The 26,978-nt window shown below is 38.7% G+C and overlaps 1 protein-coding gene across 1 annotated transcript in view; it reads left to right on the forward strand.

The window, feature by feature from the left end:
• The window catches only part of LOC122788725 (solute carrier family 2, facilitated glucose transporter member 5-like), a 569,090-nt gene that overhangs the window by 526,768 nt on the left and 15,344 nt on the right, over positions 1-26,978 (forward strand). The window contains exon 11 of the mRNA XM_044055616.1: positions 14,423-14,550. Coding sequence (XP_043911551.1) covers positions 14,423-14,550 — 128 coding nt within the window. The remainder of the gene's footprint in view (positions 1-14,422; positions 14,551-26,978) is intronic.

Genomic DNA, 26,978 nt, shown 5'->3' on the forward strand with positions numbered 1-26,978 from the left:
CACTCTCCTAAGAGTAGACCCAGTGGAAAGGGACTTGAGAATTCAGGTTGACAGTAACTTGACCTTTGATCACCATGTGTCCATGGTAGTGAAAAATTATTCTACGTGGCACAACTTATAAGTAAGGGCATGGCATCCAGATTTAAGGAGATCATTGTTTCATTATGCTCCTCCCTCATTAGACCAGTAATCAAGTACAATGCACCTTTCAGCATGTACATGACCAGGCATTTGCTAATAACACAGGGTGTAAATAATATGCCCTATGCTGACTGCTTCAAAGCCCTGTCCCTGTACTAGGTCTCCTAAAGACTACTGAGGGGCGATCTATGCCTAACCCATAAGGCATTCTCTGATACAGCCCTGATGAGTCTGCTACACATTCACAAAACAAACAGCACTAGAATTACTTGATCTAAGGATCTAAACCTTGTCTGTGACATAAACAAAATATGGTGGAGGGACATGTGTGTCTCAGAGATTACCCTTCTCTGAACAGGCTCCCCATTTATGTGAAACAGTGATCTTCCCTAAGCCAATTCAAACACAGTTTGGACCAATGGATGGGAAACTGCATATTTACCCTTGGCTTACTACATGTGACTCTTATGGACAATGCAGTTTGTAGGTGCCCTAAGGCAGAGGCATATACCAAAACTGTTCAAGCCCATGGGCATTGAAAATTTGGGAATTTAAGGCATGGCTAGGCTTAAAAAGACTGGCCATAAGTCTAGTAACCTCCTATGATTCTATGATCCTGTGATCCATTGAGTGAACTGTGAAGTGAGTGAATACAAAACGAATGGCCTGTTTGATCAAATCCAAAAAGAGTGAAAAAAAAAACACTAATATATATAGTGCTAAGCCCACCCTGCACTTTTCACACCCCCTGCACATTATTTATACCAATTTTGAAATTGCAAAACAACAGAGTAAAAATCAAATCCCAGTCCATCCTGTTTTCGATCTCACAAGCGAAGCAACTGACAGACTGCAAAACAACTGTATATCTTTATCTATGTGTGCACATGTGTGTGTTTGTGAGTGTGTATTTGTGCATGTATATATATATATATATATATATATATATATATATGTATATATATATATATACACATACATAAATACATATATATATTTTCCCTTTCCTTGTTTGTAATAATGTTATCTATTATTTTTATATCTCTTATCATATGTTTTTATTTTTACCACCTTGTTCATTGTTGCACTATTTAAAAGCTTGTAAATAATCTGGACCTTTTCTCCTCGAGTCTCCACTGAAAATGGGCGCCTAGCTCTGTTGGATTAACCTGGTTAACAAATGTTAAATAAATAAATGTATATCTATATCTATCTTTATATATATATATATATATATATATATATATATATATATATATATATATACACACACACACACACACACACACACACACACACACACACACACACACACACACACAACCATCAATCCAGCATGGGAGCAGTCACCACTGGTTGCAGGGATCCAGAAAAGAAGCAAAACAAACAAAAAAAAAAATCCAGCCTATGCACAATATTTGAACCTCAGGCACATGAAGGTTACCTATATTCACCATGGAAATTATATTTTTTCATCAAAGAAAATGCGTAGCCTTACTCTCATCTATTTCATGTTATACTCCATTCAAGTAATGGTTTAGAGGGTTAAGGCTGTAGTTCCTGTGGTACAGAGTTTGTTTCCCACAGACTTCAAATGACAGTGATTAAGGGCAAAGTGGAATTTGAATTGCAACCCTTGTAAATATCTATGAACCCATAACAAAAATGCAGAATTAGATGCTTACGTTGTTGTTTGACATTATACCTAGCATACTGATCAAAGGAAGCAGACACACAAGGACTTGGATAAGGACTAAAAGGCACCAGTCACAATAAAGATGCAAACAATGTATGTGCCACTTTTCCCATCACTGTCATTGAATGAGATACATTTGTGTGATTTTGGATTAAAGTTTTGCTGTAATTTACATGACTTTTTATACTGAAATAGAAAAGTATATATTGCTTGTTACTACTATGTATAACTTAGTTTTATTGATGCTCTAATGAGTGTGGAAGCACTCATCTTTTGTTTTAACTTAAACTGTGGTTTAAACATAAATACCAGCTTGAATCCTATTTTCTTATTTTTAGTAAGAATGCAAGGTGAACTTTGACATTCATATTTTAACTTAATCGAATACAGAACCCTGACAGACAGTTATGTTCATTCCAGTCAAACTGTATTTGCTTTTCGAGCAGACATAATAATCATACATGTCACCATGAAACAAATAAGAGAACAGAAATCATCTACATTTTGTGTCTTCTTGCCTATTAATCCTATATGACCCACAATTGTATTGGTTGTTATAAAATTAGTGTCAAAGCAACAGAGTGTTTAAACAATATATCTGGCTATTTGTGAATAGCAGGCACACATTTTTGTATCATTCGACAAAGCTTGCAACCTCTTTAGTACAGGTGTAAGCCAAATACTGATTGCGTTGTGTGATTGCTGTATAGCTATACTATCACTAGTCAGAAGTTAATGCTCTTTTTTTAACAAGAAGCAAAATGGGAAGCTCTCCAACTTAAAAGTGTGACCATCAGATACTGAATTCAACCGCTGAAATTCCATGAAATGCTGGTGGTTCCTGCACAGCTCAGTAGCTTCAAGGAACTTAAAGCATGGGATGCTGGGTCTTGTATGTGGTGGATTTCAGCTGATAAAACATAATTAGGAGTTTCTGTCCACTTCTTTCCAATTAAATATATTTATAACTGGGACACCTCAGTACAATATTTTGGTTAACATCAAATCTAGAAAAAGAATCTGGCGTGATGATGAACTAAATATGAATTGTAAACAACCCCTAATGTTTTTCTTATGATATCCCAACTGTTTCTCAATGGCCTTCCATAAAAAAGGTCATCATATTTTTAGTAGAATTTTAACAAAGATATGTAACAGGTATGCCACATCTCATGGCTGTACACTGTTTTCCACTCATGCATAAAAATCACTGCTCAGATTTGTGCTAGCACAGATCTCATAACCTTCCTGTAAACTGAGTGTAAATATTGTTTTCCATCTAAATGCATCATGAAACAGTGTATGCAATCAGTCTGTATAGCTAGCAAATAAGTAAATGATTGTAAACAATTAGCTTGAATAGATAAAAATGACTTCATGACCATGTAAATCTTCCAAATGAGGAACTTCTTACTAGACAGACACTGTATCTGCTATAACCACAATATAAGACTATACAGTTAGAATCTCTTACCCATGTCTGTAAAATGTGCAGAATATCTAACACTGCTATCAATAAATCCAATTAGGGTGGCTAAGTGCTTATGTCCAAATAAATGCATGTTCTCTTTAAGGCTTTCTTTCATGACATGGGATGCAAGGAAGTGCTGTAAACATCTTTGTGAAGCATTGGTAGCATGAACATATGGGCCAAGGTACAGTTAGTAGCCTGAGAAGAAATGATCCCATTCCTAAAAATAACTGTTCACAAAATTCATGTATTTCTTTGTGATATCTGACAGAAGGATGTAGACACAGTGCTTTGCATTTGCTAAGACAATGTAAATAATTATACATTAGCTGAGAATAGAAGTTGTGCTTTATTCCCACAACCCCCTTCCCTTGAGCAGAATGGATAAGGATTCTTTCATTGCATTGTAAATTATCTATGTGTCCCTTTTTGTATGCAGTCAAATTTGGTTTAAAACTTACATAGTCTCAACAGCCTGAAACAAACTCTCTTAAGACATGCCTTTTCAATTGCAAATTGACTTACATAATGATTAAGCTGTCGAATGACATTACTTTTTCATCTCAGCTTATGTCTTCATAATGATCATATGCTGCACCTTTAGATTAATGAAAACTACAAATGTATTTTTTCTTTCTACTAATAAGTATACACATATACTGGTGCTTCAGACCAATTAGTTTTATACAAAGGTATGAAGCTGAGACTCTTGCTAAAGGAAAGTTCTAATTTTGTTAAAATACTACCAGAAATATTATGTACAGCATTCATTTCCTACAGTCCCTCCTGGCGTTATGGCCTAGATACTGGCTTCCTCTTCCCCTGGTATTACTGTGTTTTGTATTATATTTAGATATGCCATTAATGTCTTCAAGTTCGAGAGAAAACGAGTCTGTTCTGCTCTGCTGGAACCATCCTTCTTAATTATAGCAGTTTCACCATCTGCTTTTTTTCTTAATATATCAGTGTACTTATACTGAATAGATTTTTGCAAGACAAAACTTTTAGGTGTGATGGAGCAATGGAAAATCAGTTGGTATTCAAAAATCTTTAGTATTACACCAAAACTTTCTATTTTTTTTTTTTACTTTTACTTGGTCATCCTGTTTCTCAAGGTTTAAAGTCTAGAGAAAGACTGAAATTCTTGATGAACCTTATGAATTTCAGTTTCCTTAACGTGTTGCTTCAATAATTCCATCTGTTTGTTCCAGTCTTTAACGATATATTCCACTAATCCCAATAAAGCTTGGAGGTAGTACTGAAATCAGTCATCAATAAAGTCCTGCTTATCATGGCTAAAACCAAACAGGAAACTTGATAAGACACATTCCCCAGGGAACATATTTAAGTTCTAGAAAACCCTTCAGGCAATACTGTTGTCAGTATATTCTATGAGCCTTAAGATACAATTCTGTCAGGCTGAAAAACACAGAGGAAATGAAATGAGCTTCACCAGACACAATTACTAGAAGTGAACCTGCATTTACATCCTCACATTTGGGGAAAAAAAATCTGTTTAAACATGCTGTTGACCAGTTCTGTAGAGCGATCAAAAATTGACTGTGATTCCAAAAGGACAAACAGCCATTATGTGTGCTTGTATTCTCATCCATTGTAATGTTTGGGCTTTTCTCTTGTGAAAAACGTATGAGGAGAAGTGAGACACTGCTCCCACTGGTGGGGTATACCACCAAAGAAACAGTCAAATACTCGTAGACTCCAGGGGCGTCAGCATGGGCCAAGTGACCTCCAAGTTGACACAGCAATGAATGAACTGGCATTTTCACTGAAACTTGCACTTTTACTACACTGAAGCAAGAAAAAGGAAGTTTTGGGTGTTCTGCTAACATTGTTGTTTAGGGTCACAAGATTAAACAGTACAATCAATGAAATTATTGTTTAAAAAAGATTTTGAGCTAAAAGATATGTCAAATGATCACATCATCCAGTAGAAAACCATGTCAGCCGGACTGGTCATGTTTACTCTAGCCAAAGTGTGTTCACATTCTTTGACCAAACAGAAGAATCTAATGTAGAACTATCTTTAATGCTGCTATAACAAAATTTAATCAAAAATGTGAGCAATGTGAAACATTCTTCCTTTAAATAAATAATTTCCTTTAGCTTAATAAGTCAGCCTGAAATGTTGGTTGTGCATTTTTTGTTTCCTCAAGCTATTAAAATTAGAAAAAAAATAAATTAAAAAAGGATCAACATAAGAACTGAAACTGCAGTTTAAAATCTTAGCAGTATCATGTTAAATTAAGAATGGGAATACATTCTGTACACATTTGTCTTAGAACAATTTTATTACGTAACATAGCTGTATAGTAACAGGGCTGCCTGACCTTCTCTAGCACGAGTGATTGGTTGAAAGTCCAGGGGCTAGCAGGACTTGGTAGTAATCTGAGCTCCTAGATTCTTCCATCTTTTCTTGTATTTAAATCGTGTGTTGCATGGGGCTGCACTTGTTTGCCCATCACGTACAACTGCTCTGCTGATTTAACCCATTGCAAGGTATTCCAGCTTCAAGTTTCCCTTACTAGCAGTCGCTCGATCCTGAGGTAGTGAAGCTTCTTTACAGCCTCTGGACAAACAAAAGCTACTAATACCCATCTCAGATTTTCCACCTTTGCCCCCCACCCCCAGCTCATCCCCCTCACTGATTCTGACAAATATTGACGAAGAGTTTCCTACAGTTTCTCCTGCCAGTCTGGTTGATATGAGCATCCTGAGATAGTGTAACAACTGTCTCATTTACATGAACAACCCTCTCTTACTACCACCTAGGAACACAATTTGTGAGAGATGTAATTACATTAAAAACCTGGAGTCTGTGCTCTCTCCCTCACAAGCCAGTATACCTGGCACTGAGAAGGTTGTCTGCACAAACACCACACCTCAGACATCACCAACACCAACAATACATGCACCCACATATACAGACGTTCTTAACAAAAACATACCTAAACAAAAGAGACCTCTGAGACAAAAGCACATGCTAACTCCACAGCCTACCACATCACACACCACACATAGTCCACATGCCTGTCTCATAGCTATCAAGGCTTAACCATAAACTCAGTATATTAATCATAGGAGACTTCATTGTGAGACACACAGATGTGCCCCTCACCAGGCTGGATAAGGAGAAAGTCATGGTAAGCTGTTTATCAGATGCCAGAATCCATCAGAAAACCCATGCACTCAAGTTCCTCAGCATGTACTGCTATGACTCTGTCATAGTACATGTTGGCGTGAATGTCTTGAGACATACCTCTCTAGATTATATGAAGAGAGACATGATCAAGCTCACCGAATATGTGTTCCAGGCAGGTATGCCACTAGCCTTAAGCAACATTCTACCATCACCCAGAATGATGCCTCAATACAAACAAAAAAATATTGATTTTAACAATTGGCTTAGTTTCTGGTATCATTCTAAGGGGTTCCAGTACGTGCTGGCCTGGGAAGACATGATTGACAGACCACAATGCTTTGCCAAAAATAGCCTGCATCTGTCTCCCTTGGGTTCAGGCTCCTGGCAAAGGCTATTGCCTCCCCCATAGTGCCTTTTTTAGGCAATGTCTTGAGGTCAAAACTACCAACATGAGAATCTCATATAAATGCAATTTAAAGGTCAAGCTGCTGAATGCTAGGATTCTCAATATGAAACTGCACTCATTGGAAACATTCTTAACCCTGGAAGATGCTGATATTTGTGCAGTTACTGAAACCTGGTTCAAAGCTGGGAAGAGCATCTCAGCCTTAACTGCTTACTCATCCTATCATATATACAGACCCCAAACTGAGGGCAGCAAAGCCAAAGGAGGTGGTGTTTCAATATATATTAAAGATATACACCCCTCCAGACTGGTCAAACAGTATGACGCAAGGGGACTTTCCAAGTGCAGTTAACAGTTGACAAGACCCCTATTCAAATCATAGTTAGCTACAGGCTCCCAATGTTGACTCAGGACGTCCATGCCACCTATCTGGGCCTCCTTGAGTCTATTAAGATTCAGTCCTGTACCCTGATCCTGGGTGATTTTAACTACGCAACCTTTGATTGGAAGAGCTACTCAAGCCAGAACACAAATGCTCAAAGATTCCTTATTGGTCAATGCCAGTGCCTTGGACCAGCAGAGGTGACAACATCTTAGACTTGGTACTAACTAACATAGGAAACCACTGCAGCATCCCTGCAGTGTCATCATCTCTGGTAAGATCAGACCACAAAGCAGTCACTTCGAAGTCACCATCTCCCCTGAAACCCCCCCCCCCCCAGCTAGAGTTAAACAAAAAACCTCTCCAAAGCTGATTACAACTTCCTGAGGGAAGGTCTAAAGAGTTTCTCAGCCCCCTCCCCAACAGTAGGAACTGGCACTAATGTCCAAACCTATACCAAAGCACTATGCAACCATATATATAAATCCATGGATTCAGCAGTACCTGACAGGACAAATTCCTCCTCTTCATCAGGGAAGAGTAAACCTGTATGGTGGACATTGGCTACAAATAAAAGGAAAAAATGCTGTACAGGATCAAGATGGGACAGGTGCCAAATTGGAAGCAATCTCTCCTTGGCCTAAACGGGCAACTAAGGGTATTAGTGAAGTCCTCCAAAGCTAACTTTGAGTCCAACTTTGCCACATCTACTAAAGGCAATCATAAGGCCTTCTTCACATACATCCACAATCTAAGGGGAAACACCCAAATCTTCTCAGAACTGATGGTCAAGGACAGCACATGCACAAATGATGTGGATATAGCCAACCTGTTGGCAGACAGGTTCAGGGAAAACTTCACCCCTCTGTTCCCCCAGCAGTAATCTAGGATATCCCCAGCACCTGCCCCCCCCACCCCTTATCTTTACGGAACAGGTAATTAATGCCCTTTCTAAGGCAGAAAACACAGCTTCCATGGGATTTGATAACATACCAGGCTGCATCCTGCAGCACTCTATTCAACCTAAGTCTGAGTACTGGTTTCATCCCAGCCAAGTGGAGGACAGCCACCACCATCCAGCTACACAAAGGTGGAACATCCACTGATACAGGCAATTATAGACCCATTGGCCTAACTATCCTGATTTGCAAGGCCATGGAATGCACTATCATGGACCACATTAACCAGGACATCGACAACCTCCAAACACTTTATTCCACACAGTTTGGTTTTGTCAAGGGGAGATCATGCCTGTTAAATTTGGTAGATTTATTTGAGTTAGTCACCAAAGGGAAGATGGTGCACACTCCCTACCTTGACCTGGCCAAGGCCTTCAATACTATCTCCCACTCGGGTATAATAGATAAACTATCCCAGCTTGGCATAAATCTGTATGTGACCAAATGGGTAGCTAACTGGCTTACTGACAGATCTCACTCAATCAAAATGGGGGAAGCTACCTCAAGTAGACCAGAAACAAGCGGCATACCCCAAGGATTGGTCTTGAGGCCCCTGCTATTTTGGATATACTTCTCCGAGGTGCAAGCCAAAACCTGAGCTCTGTGGCTGACCAGGTTTGCAGATGACTGCAGGTTGGGCACTGTCATCAACACCCCAGGTGATGTAGACATACTACATGAGGGTCTTACCCAGACAAATGACTGGTGCCAGAAACACAGCCTCAAACTAAATGCCAAAAAATGCATCATCCCCTTTGGGGAGAGTGACATTTCCACAAATTATCACATTAATAACAACATCCTAAGCATGCAAGCAGTTGTGAGGGACCTGGGCACCCAAGTTGACAGAAATCTAACTTTTGACCACCATGTTGCTTTCTTTTGTACGGAGAGCTTTCTACATGGTTCACTTCATTAGTAAGGGTATTTCTTCCAGGAATAAGGAGGTCATAACTTCCTTGTATTCCTCCCTTATCAGGCCCATCATTGAGTATAACGCCCCTTTTGGCATGTACCTTGCGAAGCACATGGAGCAGCTGGATAGACCACAGAGGTTCCTGACCAGGAGAATCCAGGGCTTCAGAAATCTGTTCTACATGGATAGGCTAAAAGCTCTGTCCCTCTACTCCATCTCATACAGGCTCCACAGAGGTGACCTATGTCTGGCATACAGAGCAATCTTTGACCCCACCTTGATGAAATTGCTGCATATCCGCAAGCCAAACTCCTCTCACTTCACTCGCATGCAAAACCTCAACTTGGTCTGTGACATCAGTCGAACTTGCTGGCAAGACAGATTTGTCTCCCAGAGAGTCCCCCATCTGTGGAATAGACCCTCTCTCCAAGACAAGCAGAGTACTTCATTATCTCTCTTTAAGTGGAACCTGGATGACTGGATCAGAAATAGAAAATACACCCCTGGGATTGCATCTGTGTCCCTGCTGGACAAGGGGCATCGGGTGCTGACTTGTGGGAACATGGGCTAATTTACGGCTAGGCTTATAAGGGCCTCTGGGCCAGTAGATTAGTAACTTGCTTTGATCCTATGATCCTATTGTGTCCATTAGTGTAATCCATTGCCAATCAGCAAGGCTCAGCTGTGTGGAAGGAAACAGCAGCAGTACTTTCAGCCTTCAAGTTCAACAAGTCTTAATTACCAAGTGAAGCAGATATGTGGCCCAGCTTTTGCCACTGTTGTTATGTGTATCTGTAGTATCCAGCATTTCAATAATTCTGAGCCACCATGATTTTTAATTTGTATCTCAGTATTCTGAGCAGACTAATCTAAAACATCCACAATCATTTTTTTTCAGTTTAGGAGGAAACAGCCACAATATTCTCCACAATCACAGCTGGAGGCCTGGAAAAAGAAGCAGTCAGTGCAGCAGTCACCATTGTGTAAATGGTGATAGCTGTAGCAGGAAACACAATAGCGCCACCTGCTGAACCACTTCTGCTGTTTCCTTCCACACACCTGGGCTTTCTGGTTGTCCTGCTTCTGCTACTGTTCAGTTTGTTACAGGTGATACGACATTCAGATCCTGTCACTCTTACTGCTTCCAACTGGCTGCCATTTCAAGATTTAGCCAAGCTGCAAGTGGACTGCCGACATGAATATGTTTTGGTGCAACTGTTCTCCAAATCAGTAATTGTTCTGATGAAGTCAACTTGGATTGATGAAAGCACTTAACAATTTGTGTTAAATAAAACTGTGCAGAGTCCTGAAACCCCGGTGGTGCCTTTTTTGGTTTATTTGTTCTTCTTTTTGCACCATTGTATCACTATTTGGGTTACTTGTTACAATTTTCTGAATCACACACTAGTGCTGTCAGATCTGACCATGCTAGTGTTTTCCCTAGCAGACATGCATCACATTGGCAAAGGCAAACCCCCTACACACACACACACACACACACACACACACACACACACATCCCCAAACCCACAGCTACCCATCAAATAACAAGCTTCTTTACAGTCAATCACATTCACAGAAACACTCTTCCTTTCACCACACACATATTCAGATCCTTGATTTCCAACCTAATCTCCCCAAGTGTGACCACCCAGGTTGATACACACATCCATGCTGGTTCATTAATGCTACTACAGACCTGCACACACAGACACACACACACCTGACTACAAACATATAACACACACTGACATGCTTTCCCACCTTCATATTTTTCCTGAACCAATGTGAGTGCTCCCACAAGATTGAATGGGTGACCACTGTGTTTAAATGCAGTCACATTTTTCCTACTAGAGTAAATTTCTTCTTAGCTGAGTGATTCTCTGACCATCCAAAGAAAAATCCCTGAGTCTTCCAGGGAAACATCAAGGAAGACCTCCAGAGGAACATCCAGAGCCAAGAGAGGAACCTTGGACAGCCAGGATTCACCCAGTCTTCTCCAGTGAAACATATAGCGAGTAGATACACAGTTTTTTACCCTAGCGACAGAGTTCACTAAGATTCCTATACTCACTTCCACTTGCATTTAGGACTTAGCAGATACCCGTACTCAATTATAAAGGAAAGTAAGAATGCAAACTTAAATGACAGAAAGAGACCAGAGGTAAGCAACCAGTGACTAAATGTATTTTGGGAACAGATTGCTACTTTTAGTTTTCAGTTTGCACATGACCTTTAAGTGCAGGCTTTCATTATTCAAGACTGTATTCAGTGCTGTTAATGTAGCTGTGAATGCCTTTTGGTTTTCCTATGTGCATAGCGATTTCAATAGACGGTATGACCAGCCAGGTTGATGGAGGTGTGTCTGTGCTAACACAATGTGGCCAGCATTGTTAACTACCACAGGAAGGTGCTGATCTGTACTCATGGTAGTTAATGGTCATTTAGAGACATTCACAGCCATTAAAGAGGCCTTAACATGTCTCTGAATTGCAAATCTCTGCATCATAGAAACAGGGCCTTTTTACTGTAGCCCTTAAGGTAAATGGTGGGGTTCTTTATGAAGCCTAAGGACTGAATGGTTATTTTCCATGTGGTAATTATTCTCTTTGCAAACAAGTATATAAAAGCAAAGAATTTATATCTATTAATAGTAGCAAATTGTTAAGAGATCAGAGGTTTTATCACCTGTAAGACTGAAATGATTATCTGTCTAGCCATATGCCCTTATTCAGCCTACTGTGTAGGAAAACCTCCAGAATCTTTAAATTTGGGATATCTGAATATGTCAGTGAATATCTCACTGATACTCAGTTTTGGAAATCATTTTACTCCCTATATAAATACACTTTAAAATGTCAAGGAGCCAAATTTGTTTTTACAGGTATAGACAAACTATGGTCAGATGGAAGTAATAAAGCAGGATGTGCTGTTGCAAGAAGAACACAAATGAATAATAACATTAGGGGCTCTGTATGCCCCGGACTTAATGAGCTTGTATAATTAACTGACATCATCAGTATTCAATGCAATACCGCATATAGCCTTATAAAGGTCACTGTTCTATTTCTTTTGTCCTCTGGTGTTAATTTGATTTTCATTGTATATTATATTTTTCCTTTTTAGTATATAAATGTACATAGAACTCAGTCTAAATTTGTTTTAATCACTCTTACTGTTCTTTAATTTATAGTCTGAGCAAGCCTTTTTGATCACAACTGCATAATTATTCATTTAATGATGATGCCTTTCTAATGGAGACTATATAAATTACAACCAAGTAATTTTTTCTCAGATTTGGTACTGATAAATAAGTTGTTTCTTTTAAAGCAGTGCAGCTTTAGTTTTTAGCAAGCCTATATTCACTGTTGCTGAAGATCATGTGTAACCATTTTTTGCACATACCTGCAGTCTTTCTCATTCTTCTGGGATGATAGGATAGATGCCTGCTCTAGAAATCCAGTTTACTGGATATTCTGTTGTTTCATTTACTGTCATTTCTTGCTCACAAATGTTGGCTCTCTGAAGAGAATGCTTTCAGTCCTTGCATCATCACGCTTGTCCCTTTGAGGATGCAAAGTTGGACCTTTCTTGCACTTCCACACTAGTAGGCTAGGTCTCCTCCTTCTGTTGTAAGTAAATATTATGTTAATGCTGTATGTCATTTATTAATGAAACAAGTTTTGCATTAGCATGAATTTGCTGGGAAAAATTAACTATAAACCATGAAATTCTAATATCTAGCATTAGTGTTCAACTTTAACTGGGTGGCCATGGTGGTGCAGCGGTTAGCATTATCGCCTCACAGTAAGAGGTTCTTCGGTTCAATCCTTGGCTGGGGTGGTTCTGTGTGGAGTCTGAATGTCCTCCCTGTGGTCGTGTGGGTTTCCTCTGGGTGCTCTGGTTTCCTTCCACTTCCCAAAGACATACTGTAGGTGGATTGGACACTCTAAATTGGCCCTAGGTGTGAGTGTGTTGCATGTGTGTGCCTCCTGTGGAAGGTTGGGTGCCAGGCTGGCAACTCGACACTGTAAAACTCCACTGCCAATCATGAGTGGACAGGTGATTTGCTGTGGCGACCCTAACCAGGAAAAGTCGAAAGAAGAAGAGTTCAACTTTAATCCTCATTGATTTACAAGAAAATTTAATGTTTTACAAGGGATGGACAGGGTAAAAATATGAGACAAAATCAAGGGCATCCTACAAATGTCATGGAAAGATGAAAGGTAAGATTTAACACTATTAGGCAAAATCAGAGACAAGAGCTGTTGGAATTTGTGCTGCACCTGACTTGCTTGCGTGACAGTAAAATAGAAGCAGCCTTCACATTTCTTTCCACATAAAAGGAACTCAACATGCTTGGGGTTTGAAGACCAGATTAACTGCAATGTGTAATTGAACTAAGAAGTGAAATTTAGACAAAAAATAAGTGTACAACTGTCTCAATCTGACAAGCCTGTCTCTATGCACCTTTTTCCTTCTTGCTGACTAGGTAATGGGCCTGCTGACCCCAATGTGATGCCAGCAAGGAAGCAAAACTTCCTACACAGTAATCAATGAGGGCAGAGCATGTTATACGTCTGCAGGGCATTTTTTGAAAGAGATCTTCCTTATAAAGAAAATAAAACTGTGTATCTACTCTCTATCCATTTCTGTGGAGGAGCTTGGGTGAATCCTGGCCATCCAAGATTCCTCTTTTGGCTCAGGATGTTCCTATGAAGGTCCTCCTTGGTGTTTCCCTGAAAGATTCAGGGATTTTTCTTTGGATGGTCCAGCTGCAATAAAAGAAATTTTAATACTCAGAATGGTGTGAGATACTCAGTTCTCGTTCTTCAAGTTCTTTATTGGGAGAGGTCCAGATGAGCACTGCTTAATACACTGAGTATACAGATAGACACGCTGGGTTTATATCCTTGAGCTAAGGGGTGTTTCCAAGTCAATTCCCACTCAGTTGGTCATGGAGGGGAGGGAAAGGGGTGGTTTAATCTTTATTTTTTCATTCATGACGTCATGGTGAGATTGACTTGGCGTGCTTGTGGTTGTGTTATCTATTGTTCTAACTGGTACACTAACAATTCTGCAGAGCATTTGATTCCAGTGGCAGGAAATATGTATAATAAAGTACCATTTACAGAACTTACAAATTAAGGAAAATTAAGTCACAGGACACAATATTGTTCGCCATCTGTAGGACATGGTGAGAATGTTAGATACTACGTACAGTTTTGGTGAACTTTCATAAAGCGCTCCTTTAAAAATATTTATTTATAAATTTCATTGTTTTTTTTCAGCTGGGATTCCATTTCTAATGACAGCTGAGCTGTTTATGCAGTCACACCGTCCTGCTGCCTACATCGTGGGTGGATCCCTAAACTGGCTGTCTAACTTCACAGTTGGATTTGTTTTCCCCTTCCTTCAGGTAAGTACATAAAGTAGCAGCTCCAGCTGAGTCATTCAGTATGTTGGGATAAACTAACATACAGTGCTGCCCCACCATGTAGTATAAGCAAGTGTACAGAATCCAAATATATGTTCTTATCAGCTTCACACAGTGGCATCTTCTTGCAAATAAGATATTCAGTATTGCTTATATTTCTTTGACCTGCTGGAAGTCAGCATGGCCAGGTCATGTTATAGAATGACTCAGCTACCTCAGTCACCATTTCTGAAACATTATTTTGTGAAAACATCAGGCCCATAACAACTAGTCATATTTTTATTCCCAACTCAGGGTGTATGCAGATGAGAAATTCCGTATCTGTAAGTTAACTTCTTTGATCCATTTGTTTCTCCCATTCCCCTGTACCACATACTTCACGTTCACCAATTTTCTCACACTGTCATGATTACTAGCCTAGGAATATATACACAACTTTTCTCAGACTATCATTATTACTAGCCTAGGACTATATTCCTATTAAGCCACCTTTTCATTACATTTCTTACATCCTTGCTCATGTCTCAGTTTAGAACCGGGAATCTGTAACCTCTCAAATGATTTTGTTCTCTCCGACTTACAGCTGATGCTTACTTTAATGTATGGTCAATAATCACTCGTCATCTTTCTTTTGATTATACACTGGTATCAGTGCATAACAAGTTATAACCTCAGAATACTATGCCACATACCTTCCCACAGGATTTCGTGTTTGGTGCAGTATGTTAACATGACTGCCATGTGTCATGGCTGTCTTCAAACCATTGCTTATTTTAATGACTGTCAGACTTAATTCACTCTGAAGTCTAAGAGTCAGCTGTCACTACTTAAATGTGATTGTTTCATTAAACACCTTAAAACAGAGCAAAGACATTTAAAAATCCTGATGTACCACTTACCATGTACGTGGCAATGGTATTGGTCAAATGCCATTAATCATTTTCAGGTCCAATCTGAGAGAGCATAGCATAAATCCCAAAGGGATATTCCAGGGTGACTCTGTCACCATTGCTCATTTGTACAAAACACACACTGTCAGCAGTCAGGAAATCTCGAAAAGGCTTTCTTGTGTAGTCGAACACAAATAGCAGCAACCAAAGAATTCAGCAATAAAATCCACTTTAATACTAAAACTGGAAAACCACCGGATTGAGCGCTTTCATCCCCTGACCGAGGATTTCATCAGAATCAACACTCGTTTCATTTGAACCATCATGATGATGATGGTTTAACGTGATTCAGTAGTTGATGCTAGTACTCTATTCAGTCAGTTTCAGCCCAAGTTGCTCATTTGCCTTGCCTTTAACCCATTAGCTGTCTGCTTAACAGATTAGGTCATGGCTATAATTTGACTCCCAGAAAGCAACAAAGTGTAAAGACTTCTAATCTTCTCTTTGTCGATGATTTAAAACTGTATTGCTTATCAGATAAGGAACTGAAAGCACAACTGCAAGTTGTCAAAACTTTTTCAGATGATATAAGAATGTCATTTGGTCTTCATAAATGTGCAAAAGCAGGGTCTATGACATCCAATCAAATAACATTTTCAACGAATGGCTTATACAGCGAAAATGGCATTAATCACGGTACAGTGAAGATTGGAAAATTTGCCCTTTCCTCACTGTAGTGCAATCTCGGAGTTAGTATATATATTTAGCGGGGGGTGTGGGGAGCTGTCCAATTTTTATTAATAGAATTTTCGTTGTATAAGCTGTTCGCTGAAAATGTCATTCGATTGGATGTCATAGAGCCCAAAAGCAACCTTTAAAGCAGGAAAGCTGCAGCACCAAGAAAACATCAGTTTAGGACTAGAATGTGATATAGAAGAACTTGAGCAAGAAGAACTGTATAAATATTTGGGAATTGATGAAGGATCAACAATAAAACATGAAAAAAATGTGAATAAATCTTAGTAAGGAATATTTTAGAAGACTTAAATTAATACTGAAAACAGTGTTGACATCTAGGAAGAAAATCTAAGCTATAAACCAATTTGCACTTCCTTTCCTAACTTACAGTTTTGGAGTGATTGACTGGCCCTAAAAATGTGCTGTATACATTAGACAGGAAAACAAGAAGCATGCTTCATGCTCATCAAATGACTTATAAAAATCAGTGCATACCAAGAGTATATATCCCCCATTCTAAAGGAGGCATGGGCCTCCTTGAAATTAGTTACATGTGCAATCGTGGGATTGCATACCTATCTGCTTCCCTCACAAGACCCCCAAATATAGTGAAAGTTTTGAAACATGAGGAGAATAAATCTAAGATGACTTCCCTTCCCTTCTTAGTTTATCAGAAGCATATCAGCATCAAGCAGGAATGGAAATCAAACCAGAAGTAGATAAAAATCTGGCAGCAACTGAATGTGCCAAAAAACAAAGAAAGAAAGTATATAAGGTGAAGGATCAGATGAGAAGGCAAGAAATGTGAAAAATGCATAAATATAGTTGCAAGTATAGAAAACTCCTGGAAGAGCTTCATGTTGAGCAGGATCGAATGCAGGAATGTTTAAGGAGAGGTAAATTCAAACCAAGAGATGAAAGGTTAATACTGGCAGCCCAAGAGAGTGGGGTACGTACACGTTGGTTTACAAAGTCCATTGAACATGTGGGAGAAACAGACAACTGTAGGTTTTGTAAAACAGAATTGGAAACAGTGGCACATCTTGTTGCTGGTTGTGATATCCTAATGGCAGAAAGACTGTATACTGAAAGGCATAATAATGTGGCAATACTGTTGCATTGGGAATTGTTGTGCAAACATTATAATACTGAAGTAGCTGAAAAACACTGGAAACATGAGCCACAAAGCATCATAGAAAATGATGAAGTCTACATCACATGGGATCACCCATTACCAATGGTTCAAAAGATAGATGTGAGAAAACCAGATATAGTGGTCCATGAAAAGAAGACAACACTAGCATTGATCACTATAATTGCTATATCCACTGAATACAGAGTCTTGCGTACAGAGAGACACAAAGTCATAAAAGAGAGGGCGATCTGCCCCAGGTGGCACTTTTGGGACTGTCACATTTAGCAACTGTTTTGAACAGTCCCACACATTTACTCATTGTTTTGAATGGTCCCATAGCATCATGTCCTGTTATTCTGGTCTGGTTGCATCATGTTTGTGCATTGTCGCACAGACATCCTGTTCCACCTGCGCAATTTTAAAGCAGTACATCGTTTTGCTGCTCTGCTTCCTCTTATTGCTGCTGAGACAGAATTACCCTGCTTCTCAAGTAAGGTGCTGCCAGGACAGAATTCTCTTCATTTTCAAATGAGTAAGGTGGTGTGTGTGTGTGTGTGTGTGTGTGTGTGTGTGTGTGTGTGTGTGTGTGTGTGTGTGTGTGTGTGTGTGTGTGTGTGTGTGTCTGTGTCTGTGTCTGTGTGTGTGTGTGTGTGTCTGTGTCTGTGTCTGTGTGTGTGTGACATTCCCAGTTACGTATACCTGGTGGTTAATGTTACTTGGCTCAAACCCTGTACCTTAGGTACAAGAAACAAGAACCTGAATTCTCTACCTATACCACCACTTGTGATCCAAGGAGTTGAGTCCATAGCTTTCAACTGTCCAGATTTTCACAGAATGACTGGAATGTTTGGCTCATACTTTTGGTCTGTTCCTCTTAAAATTTGTGGTTTTCTGGCAAATCAGTGAGAACTGAATTCAGTAAATAATGATAGTCATTTATGTTTCAGTCTTTCTAGCTTTCAGGAAACGCATGGTAACACAAATCACTTTATTCTAGCAGCTTTCTAGGATTATACAAGCAATGTTTAAACTGTGTCCCTGTTTTTTGTCCTTTATTCCCCCCCCCCAATAAATTTAGGCTTTTTCCAGATTTCTTATGCTGCAAAGTTGAGAGATATAGTTGAATGTCAAATGGAGTTTACAAGGAGCTGAGAGCTTCAGGAGAAGAGATGTTTAGTGCTGCTTATGCATTGTTAGTAGCACAACAGGTCATATACTTGCTTTTGATGCAGAAGGCTGTAGTTTCTACCCCCATAGTATGTAGATTGATTGCTGATACTGTACTGTGTTGTACTTTAAAGGGGGTGGATGCTGCAGTCTTGAGAATGTCCTCCTTTGGAGGGGATACCTAGTAATTATGAACGTGCTATCAGTTTGCCATCCATTCCCTATTGCAATATTACTAGCGTATCATTTTTAATGTAACATAGGCAATTTATTCTTCAAGGGCAACAGGCACTTAATTTGTAGATGAAACAATGAAATGTAAAGCTGTTTTCTAGCAGCAACTTCTTCATAGTTACTGACCTCTTTAATGTGGAATTATTTAGATGACTTTTACTTCTGCAGAGATTGTGCATATTTATTGATATTGGTGGATTACAATGACAAAAGTTTGAGTAGACTTTTATGATGGAAATGTTCTGAATTGGGCAGCTTTGTCATTATTGGTTCATACATTTTGTTTCATTGCTTACTGGAAAAAAGTTCAAAACAATAAATTTAAAGCACGCTCTAACAAGTGTGCTGTATTATGCAAGGAATATAATTTAATACAATTAGGAAGGTGAAACAAAGAACACATGTATGTATGCATGGTCCTAAATGTGTGTGTAAAGGGCCTATGATGTGAAAAACAGCCCAAAGGTAAGCTTTATCCACCATTGGACAGATGCATTTTCTTTGAATGTGGGTTTCATTGCTGTTTCAATGAATGTGAGTTTCAAGGGTAGAGAAGTTTTAATGCCAAGTCTGTTTTCATTGTGAGACTGTATTGCTTTGTTTAGCAGATGTCTATCAGTGTTTGTGCTATAAAATTTTAAATAAAAGTTTTAAATGAAATCCAAATAATCATTGTAGAAGTAAAGCATAAAGCAATATGCACATTAGTGTTTATGGTAAATAGGGAGAAATGGCCAAGTAATGGGACACTGGAATGGCTTCAGGGGGGAGAGCTGTGTATGGGGGACCCCATTTGGCCATGATTTTGTGTGTGGGAGGGGCGGCAAACTCAAAAACAGCCCTGGGTGGCACAAACTCTAACTGCACCACTGGGTCCATTCCCATCATGGTATTAGAAACCCAAAAGATTTGGAGACATTAAAGAGAGAGAAACAGTAAGAAGTTCATATGTACAAGATATGAAATGGGATGAAGTAATAGCCAGAGAAATTGAAACAAAATTAAGAAAAGCTCCTAAATGGAAAACCCCAGGCCCAGATGCAGTAATCTAACTTCTGGCTAAAAGTATTAACATTGTTACACAAAGATTTAGCCCCGAGTAGGACTACTTAATATGAGCACCCAGAATAGACACCAATCTGGTTAACAAGAAAAATGATTGTCCTTCTTAAGAGTGAACCTGCAAGCTATCCTAAAAACCATAGAAAGTTAGCATGCCTTCCAATGATGTATAAATTATATACTGGAACTTATGCCAATGGAGTTTATAGTTATTTAGAAGAAAACTCAATCATGGCAATAGAACAAAAGGGAACAAAACAAAGTCATATGGAACAAAGGATAATTTGTTGTTAAATAAAGTCATAACAGAGAATTTTTAAAAGGGGAAGAATCTAAGTATGGCGTGGACAGATTACAAAAAAGCATTTGACAGCATCCCACATTCATGGATAGAGAAGTGCTTGCAGATGTATAAACTATACCCTACATCAGTCAGTTACATTACAGTGACCATGAAACAGTAACAAACCACTTTGCAGTTAAGCCATGAGGACAAATTATTATCCCAGCAATAAAAATTCAAAGGGGGATATTCCAGGGTGATTCTCTGTCACTGCTGCTCTTTTGTCTTGCCCTTAACCCATTAAGCTGTCTACTTAACAGATTAGGCCATGGCTATAATTTGTCTCCCAGAAAACAACAGAGTGTAAAAACTTCTCATCTTCTTTTTGGAGACGATTTAAACTATATAGTTCATCTGATGAGGAACTGAAAGCACAACTGGAAGTGATTAAAACTTTCTCAGATGATATAAGAATGTTATCTAGTCTTGATAAATCTGACTTTCTCAGATGATATAAGAATGTTATCTAGTCTTGATAAATCTGACTTTCTCAGATGATATAAGAATGTCATCTAGTCTTGATAAATCTGTAAAAGCAACATTTAAAGCAGAAAAGCTGCAGCACTGAGAAAATATCAGTCTGCAACAGAAATGTGATATGAAGGAACTTGAGCAAGAAGAAGTATATACATATTTGGGAATTGATGAAGAATTGACGTTAAAACATGAAAAATGTGAACAAAACTCAGTAAAGAATATTTAGAACACTAAAATTAATACAGTTGGACAGGAAAGCAAGAAAAATGCTTCACTTTTATTAGATGTTATATAACAAATCAGTGTATACCAAGATTATATATCCCTTGTTCTGAAGGAGATGTGGGCCTCCTTGAAATTAATTACATGTATAAATCTGTAATCATAGGACTGCATACATATTTGCTGACCTCATCAAATCTAAACATAGTGAAAGTTTTGAAACATGAAAAAAAAAAATCTAATTGACTTCCCTGCTTAATTTAGCAGAAGCATATTGGTGTCAAGTGAGAATGGAAACCAATCCAGAAGTAGACAAAAATCAGGTGGCAACCGAATGTGTCAAAAAACAAAAGAAACAATATAAGGAGAAGGATCAGATGAGAAGGCAACAAATGTGGAAGAGGCATAAATATAGTTGCAAGTACAGAACTCTCCTGGAACAACGTCATGTCAATCAGGATCTGACACAGGAATGTTTAAGGAAAGGTGAATTTAAACCAGAAGATGAAAGGTTAATATTAGCGGCCCAGGATAGTGGACTATGTGCACAATGGTTTACGAAGTCCATTGAACATGTGGGAGAAACAGATGCATATTCTGTAAAACATAACTGGAAACAGTCACACATCTTGTTGCTGGGTGTGGTACACTAATGGCAGAGGGCCTGTATACTGAAAGGCAAAATTATGTGACATGATTATTGCATTGGGGATTGTGCAAATATTACAAAATTGTAGTAGCTGAGAAACATTGGAAACATAAGCCATAAAGCATTATAAAGTTCATATCACATGGGATCAACCATTACCAACAGTTCAAAAATAGACGAGAGAAAACCAGGCATAATAGTCCATGAAAAGAAGACAAAAGTAGCATTGATCATTGAAATTGCTATACCCAGTGATTAAAGTCTTTTATGTAGAGAAAGACACAGTGTCATATAATACCAGAATTTGCAGGCAGAAATGGGGACAGTGTGGAAGAAGGATACCCAGACAGTTCCAAAAGTAGAAGGAGCAATGGGTTTCATAAAAAATAATTTACAGTTGTATTTAGATATGCTAACAATACATGTAACTCCATATGAATTGCAGAAGGAGTTATTACTGGGCACATTGTGGATGCTGTGAAGAGCACTTTTGGCTAACATCAAAGAATGAAACAATACTAATTTCACAAACTTTAATCTTACTTTAACTAGTGAATGGGGTCTGTTCCTGTCATGGTATTAGAAACCCAAAACAGTTGGAGAAATTAAAAAAAGAGAAATAAGCCTTTCAATCAGACCAAGTAAAAGGAAATCAGAATAACATACCAATAAAAGAAAATAACAGAATATTTTTTGCAAGGTAGCAGACTGGAAAGTGTATAGGCTAGTGTGCCTTGAGAAAACATTTTAACAAAATTACAAAAACAAAACATGATATAAGAAGATGCAAAGTACAGTGTTTTGCTAAGAGGACGCACTGATGACAGCATATAAAATTTTAATTGGAAAACATTCACAAGGAAAGAAACTGAGAAGTAGTTTTAATATTTCAAGAATTATAGGGCATTTTGAGCAATCTTGACAGTGCTTTCGACAGACTGGTGGGCACGCAACAGAGAATGGGGAAGAGTAAAGGAATATGATATGTTGGAGTAGGGAAAACAACAGATGTGCACTCACATTATTTCCAGAAGGACAGTGACGTAACTGCTCGGCTTCACAGATAGTATATTCAGCTGTGTAAGATGGTGTGGGTAACATCAGCACACCAGATATGGTGAGACAAAGACACTGATAGTATGCTTACATTTTCTGCAATACATCTTACTGTGCAGCCAATGTAAATGAAGACCCTATTCAAATGAGATGCACTGATTGTGCAAGTAAAGGAACACCAAATGGCAGGGTAATTCAGAAACATATGAAATAGCAGCACTGGGCAACAGCACATATCCATTTTGAAGTCCGTGATTTGTGGTATACAATGTGAGGTATTCTAGGACTAGCAGCAGATGTAGCAAAGTTGCATGTGGTCATGCCATGCATGCTGCTAATCTCAACATGCCTATGGCTATTATACTATCCCCTATACTGGTATTATTGAAAAATTATGGGACATAGAAATAGCAAACTTAATGAAAACACCTGTGTTGTCTGCTGGACTACAAACTGACTGTCCAACAGATCCTTGGTTCTAAAAGTTGCTGCATCTCAGAATGTACAATTGTAACTAGTGGGGTACCACAGGAATCAGTATTGTGCCCTCCTCGGTTTGACATTTAATTTGCAGACAACCAACCTAGTACCTAGAGGTGTGTTTAACCAAGTGTGTTAATGACTGCAAGCTGGGACTTTATCTACTCATTCACTGATATTAAACAGCTTCAGCAATGGCTGGAATATGCACATACATGGTATACGGAAAACAGTCTCAAGGTAAATGCAAAACAGTGCAGTATAGTGGCATTCAGCAAAAAAAGCTGTCTCACTTTAAATGTCATAAATGATACTCCTGATCAAACAGAGGAGATGTCGGTACTTATATGGACAACTCTCCCCCATTCACTCATCAGATGTCCTCCATTGTCAGGAAATCTTTCTATCTGACAAAGTTAATTTCCAAGGGAATATCTTCAAGATTCAGAGATGTCATTCTGCTACTGTGCTGTCCCCTTAACATTAAATTCAATACCTACTTTGATTTGTACAAATCATTTGGATGGAAAGGCCCCCATGGCTTCTAATCAAGAAAATTCAAGGTCTTAAATCCTTCAACAATTTTGATAGGTTAACCTTACTCTCTTTATAATCAGTAGCCCAGCAGCTGCTCTTAGGAGACCTGTGTCTAACCTGTTTCATTTTTTCAGCCATAAAACACCCAGTTCTAATTGACCTCCTATTTTTTCAGAAACCCAGTTGCTCTATAAACACTCTTATGAGGGATCTAATTCTGTACCATCAAGTAAACAAGACTTGCTGGAGGGACAGGTTCCTAATTCAACATATTCCCAGCCTATGAATAAATCATCGGTGCAGGCCAAACAAAGTACTACCTTGATTACTTTAATTCTAGTCTTGATGAATGGATTTGTAGACACAAATTGAAATGTGGGTTGTCACGTGCAGTCATGCTCAATTTTGGAGATGAGTACTATTAAGTGCTTGAAGTAGGTAGCAAGAGCTTTTTGCCTACTTAAAGGAGTATATGGCTAGACATCTCATGGTCCCTGAGATCATTTGTCTTGTATCGTTCCTGTGTTGACCATCAAAGCCAGTGCTCAGAATGCTGTATGTAATGGCTATCCTCACCACCAGTGGAGGAACTCATAGCACCTGATAGTCTACCAGCTCACAGATCAGCAGTCTGTGGACCATTTCTGAGTGGAGAGGGATACTGTAATGGATATAGTTGAACTGTGTCATCCATAATAAGAACTGAAGGGGTGCATGGTACGCCTATTCCTATGGATAGAAAGGTATTTAGAGCCTTAACTATCTTAGCTACAGGGACATGTCAGTGACATATGTGTGACATGTTAAAGATATTACATATGTCAGCCTTTCATGTCCTAAATTACTTCCTTGATAAAATGGTACAGAATGTGAAGAAGAATATCTGGTGAGACAAGATCACGCAGGACGTTTATTAAATAACTCATTCTCTGAGGTCCTGGGAACCATAGTTTGCATGCATTTTGGTATTAAGATTCCCGCCTGGTCAGGGGGACTGAAGCATCAACAGGAGGAGTTTTCACTCCCTCACCTGTTAGGTAGTCTGTAATGCTCATGGCATTATTTATGTGTCTGTTCTGTGCACCATGTAGGTAGTTAACATTATTTACATATTTGGCACATCTCATCTATACTAGTGGTTCTTTCAAGGGGACTTCTCACAGGGTCACCTGCTTGGTAAGTGCACATGTAGTCTAGAGTGACACATGTATACACACAGGTACTGTGCTGTCAGGGAGATAAGCATATATAATATATTATGTAAGGCATGCAGTGATAGATATGCCCTAAAATGATTGTCGATGCCTGTTGTATGCAACACCATATGATGCAGGAAATGACCATATAATACAGCCCATGCATAAGCGCAAAATGTAGTACAGCGTGTCTTCCGACTGCTGAAAGGACACTTCTAATGTCTGGTAATCTCAGGAGGGAGACTGCAATACAGTCCAGACATATGCAGTAAAATCTCTGTTGTGTGTGCCATGCCACACAATATGGCATTGCCAGACAATTGGAACAGCAGGTGTGCATCATTTCAGGGCCTACCATACCAGTCATAGCAACAGCAGAATAGCAAGACTGAGAGTCGAGGAAAGAACATATTTCAGATGTACCACTGCCGAGGCAGCAAGGGATGCAGTACATTGCAGCACTGGTAAAGTGGTGGCATCTGATCTACAAGTGTAGGCCATGACACAAACCACACAAAATAGAACTATACTTATAGTATCACACCCAAATTGGGCAGGGCAATGTATGAACTGGCCACACTGTGCATCAGACATCACAGTAGTCATACAGGTTATGGTGTGAGGAGGGCACAGTCATTATCACATGCATAGGTGAGTGGATGTATAGATAGTTAAGTGCAAAATTATAATATGGAGTAGGATTAAGGGAAGTGAACACAATAGCCATGTCTGTAAGCAAAATATATAGATTTGTTTTTCTTGCAGAACCATGAACTTATCACTGCCAGTTTCTACAGCAATGTAACTGACTACCTGTAAAAGACAGCAGCACATTACTTCTTAGCTGTCAACTCTACAAGCTGTTAAAAATGGGACACTGTCTCCCCTCCACCATTGAAAACAAAATTTCACACCAGCAAGCCCAACCACGCACTTAGAAACAGTCAAAAAGGTAGCATTACCCTGATTAGACCTTTTTTAAAACACACACAGGAGAGAGCTCTATCTCTATGCTCGGCCCAGCTGTTTAAAATTGGTCACCTGCTGAAGTCAGACAGCAAACGACACTTGAATTGTTTAGAAACAAACCAAAAGAACAACTGTTTAAGGACAGTAAATGCTCTTGCTTCCATAAAAATGATTAGCCCTTGCGAAGTCAGGCTGTAGTCACATTTTTCTTGTAAAGATATGCTTTTAACAAATGATCCTTCGTTGAATACCTACCTTAATTATACACTGGAAATAATATCACTTGCATTTATAATTGTAAATAGCATGCAAATATATTGTTTGTACTTTATTATTATGTTATGTTCAGATTTGTATATTTGTTAGTCTTTGTATCATTTTATATGTGTTTTTTTAGACTGAAATAAGTAAATAAATGAATAAATAAATACATTTATGCATTTTTGTGCAGTCAGGGATCGTATCCTCCAGAGCAGTTGTTGAGCTGTTATGGTGTGACTGTTGGCAGTGTCTGCTTGTGATGGATCAGCTTGATGGGGTCCTTGGCAGAGAAGGGGTAGAATCAGGCAACCATGTGAGTGCACCTTGACAAGACATCCTATGTGTTGAGCATGATGAGTGCCATTATCCATGACCAGGATGATACCCACATCAAGGGATGGTAGACTGTACCCCCACAGGTGATAGGGTGGGGTAGAACTATGGACCATGCATGTTCAGCTTGATGAGATATCCTAGGTGTTTCAGTGTTTGTAATAGGCTCAAAACCCCAAATTGTCGTACAAATAACCCATTTCCTAAAAATCTAGAATAATGCACTTTTTCACCACTGAAATTGTCTAGCTGAATTTTAAACATGTACATTTTGAATGTTTTATATTAATTGACATTTTATTTCAAATTTTAGCCAGTCTTACCTGAAAGTAGTCCCTTTTAATATTTTTGTTGTCTTTCTAGCAGTAGCAGTCATGCTATTGCTTTTTTGTGTCTCGGGGATGTTTCACTAATTCAATACATATAACATAGTTCATAAGGCTATATTTTTTAACATTTTGTTTGCCCATATTGGATCATCTCATAATCTCTTATATATTGTATACTTCTTTTATTATCTGTTAATAAGATTTGTTTTGTATCCTCATTATTAATTTGATATAACATTTCTGAACTACCTCCAAGCTATCCACATCATAAGCTGAGAATATAAAAACCTGTGGCATATTCTAGTATTGGTCTAATCATTGTTTTATAAAGT

Source organism: Protopterus annectens, chromosome 14.part0 (genome assembly GCF_019279795.1).
Source record: "Protopterus annectens isolate FY-2018-M chromosome 14.part0, PAN1.0, whole genome shotgun sequence".
Lineage (NCBI taxonomy): Eukaryota > Metazoa > Chordata > Ceratodontiformes > Protopteridae > Protopterus > Protopterus annectens.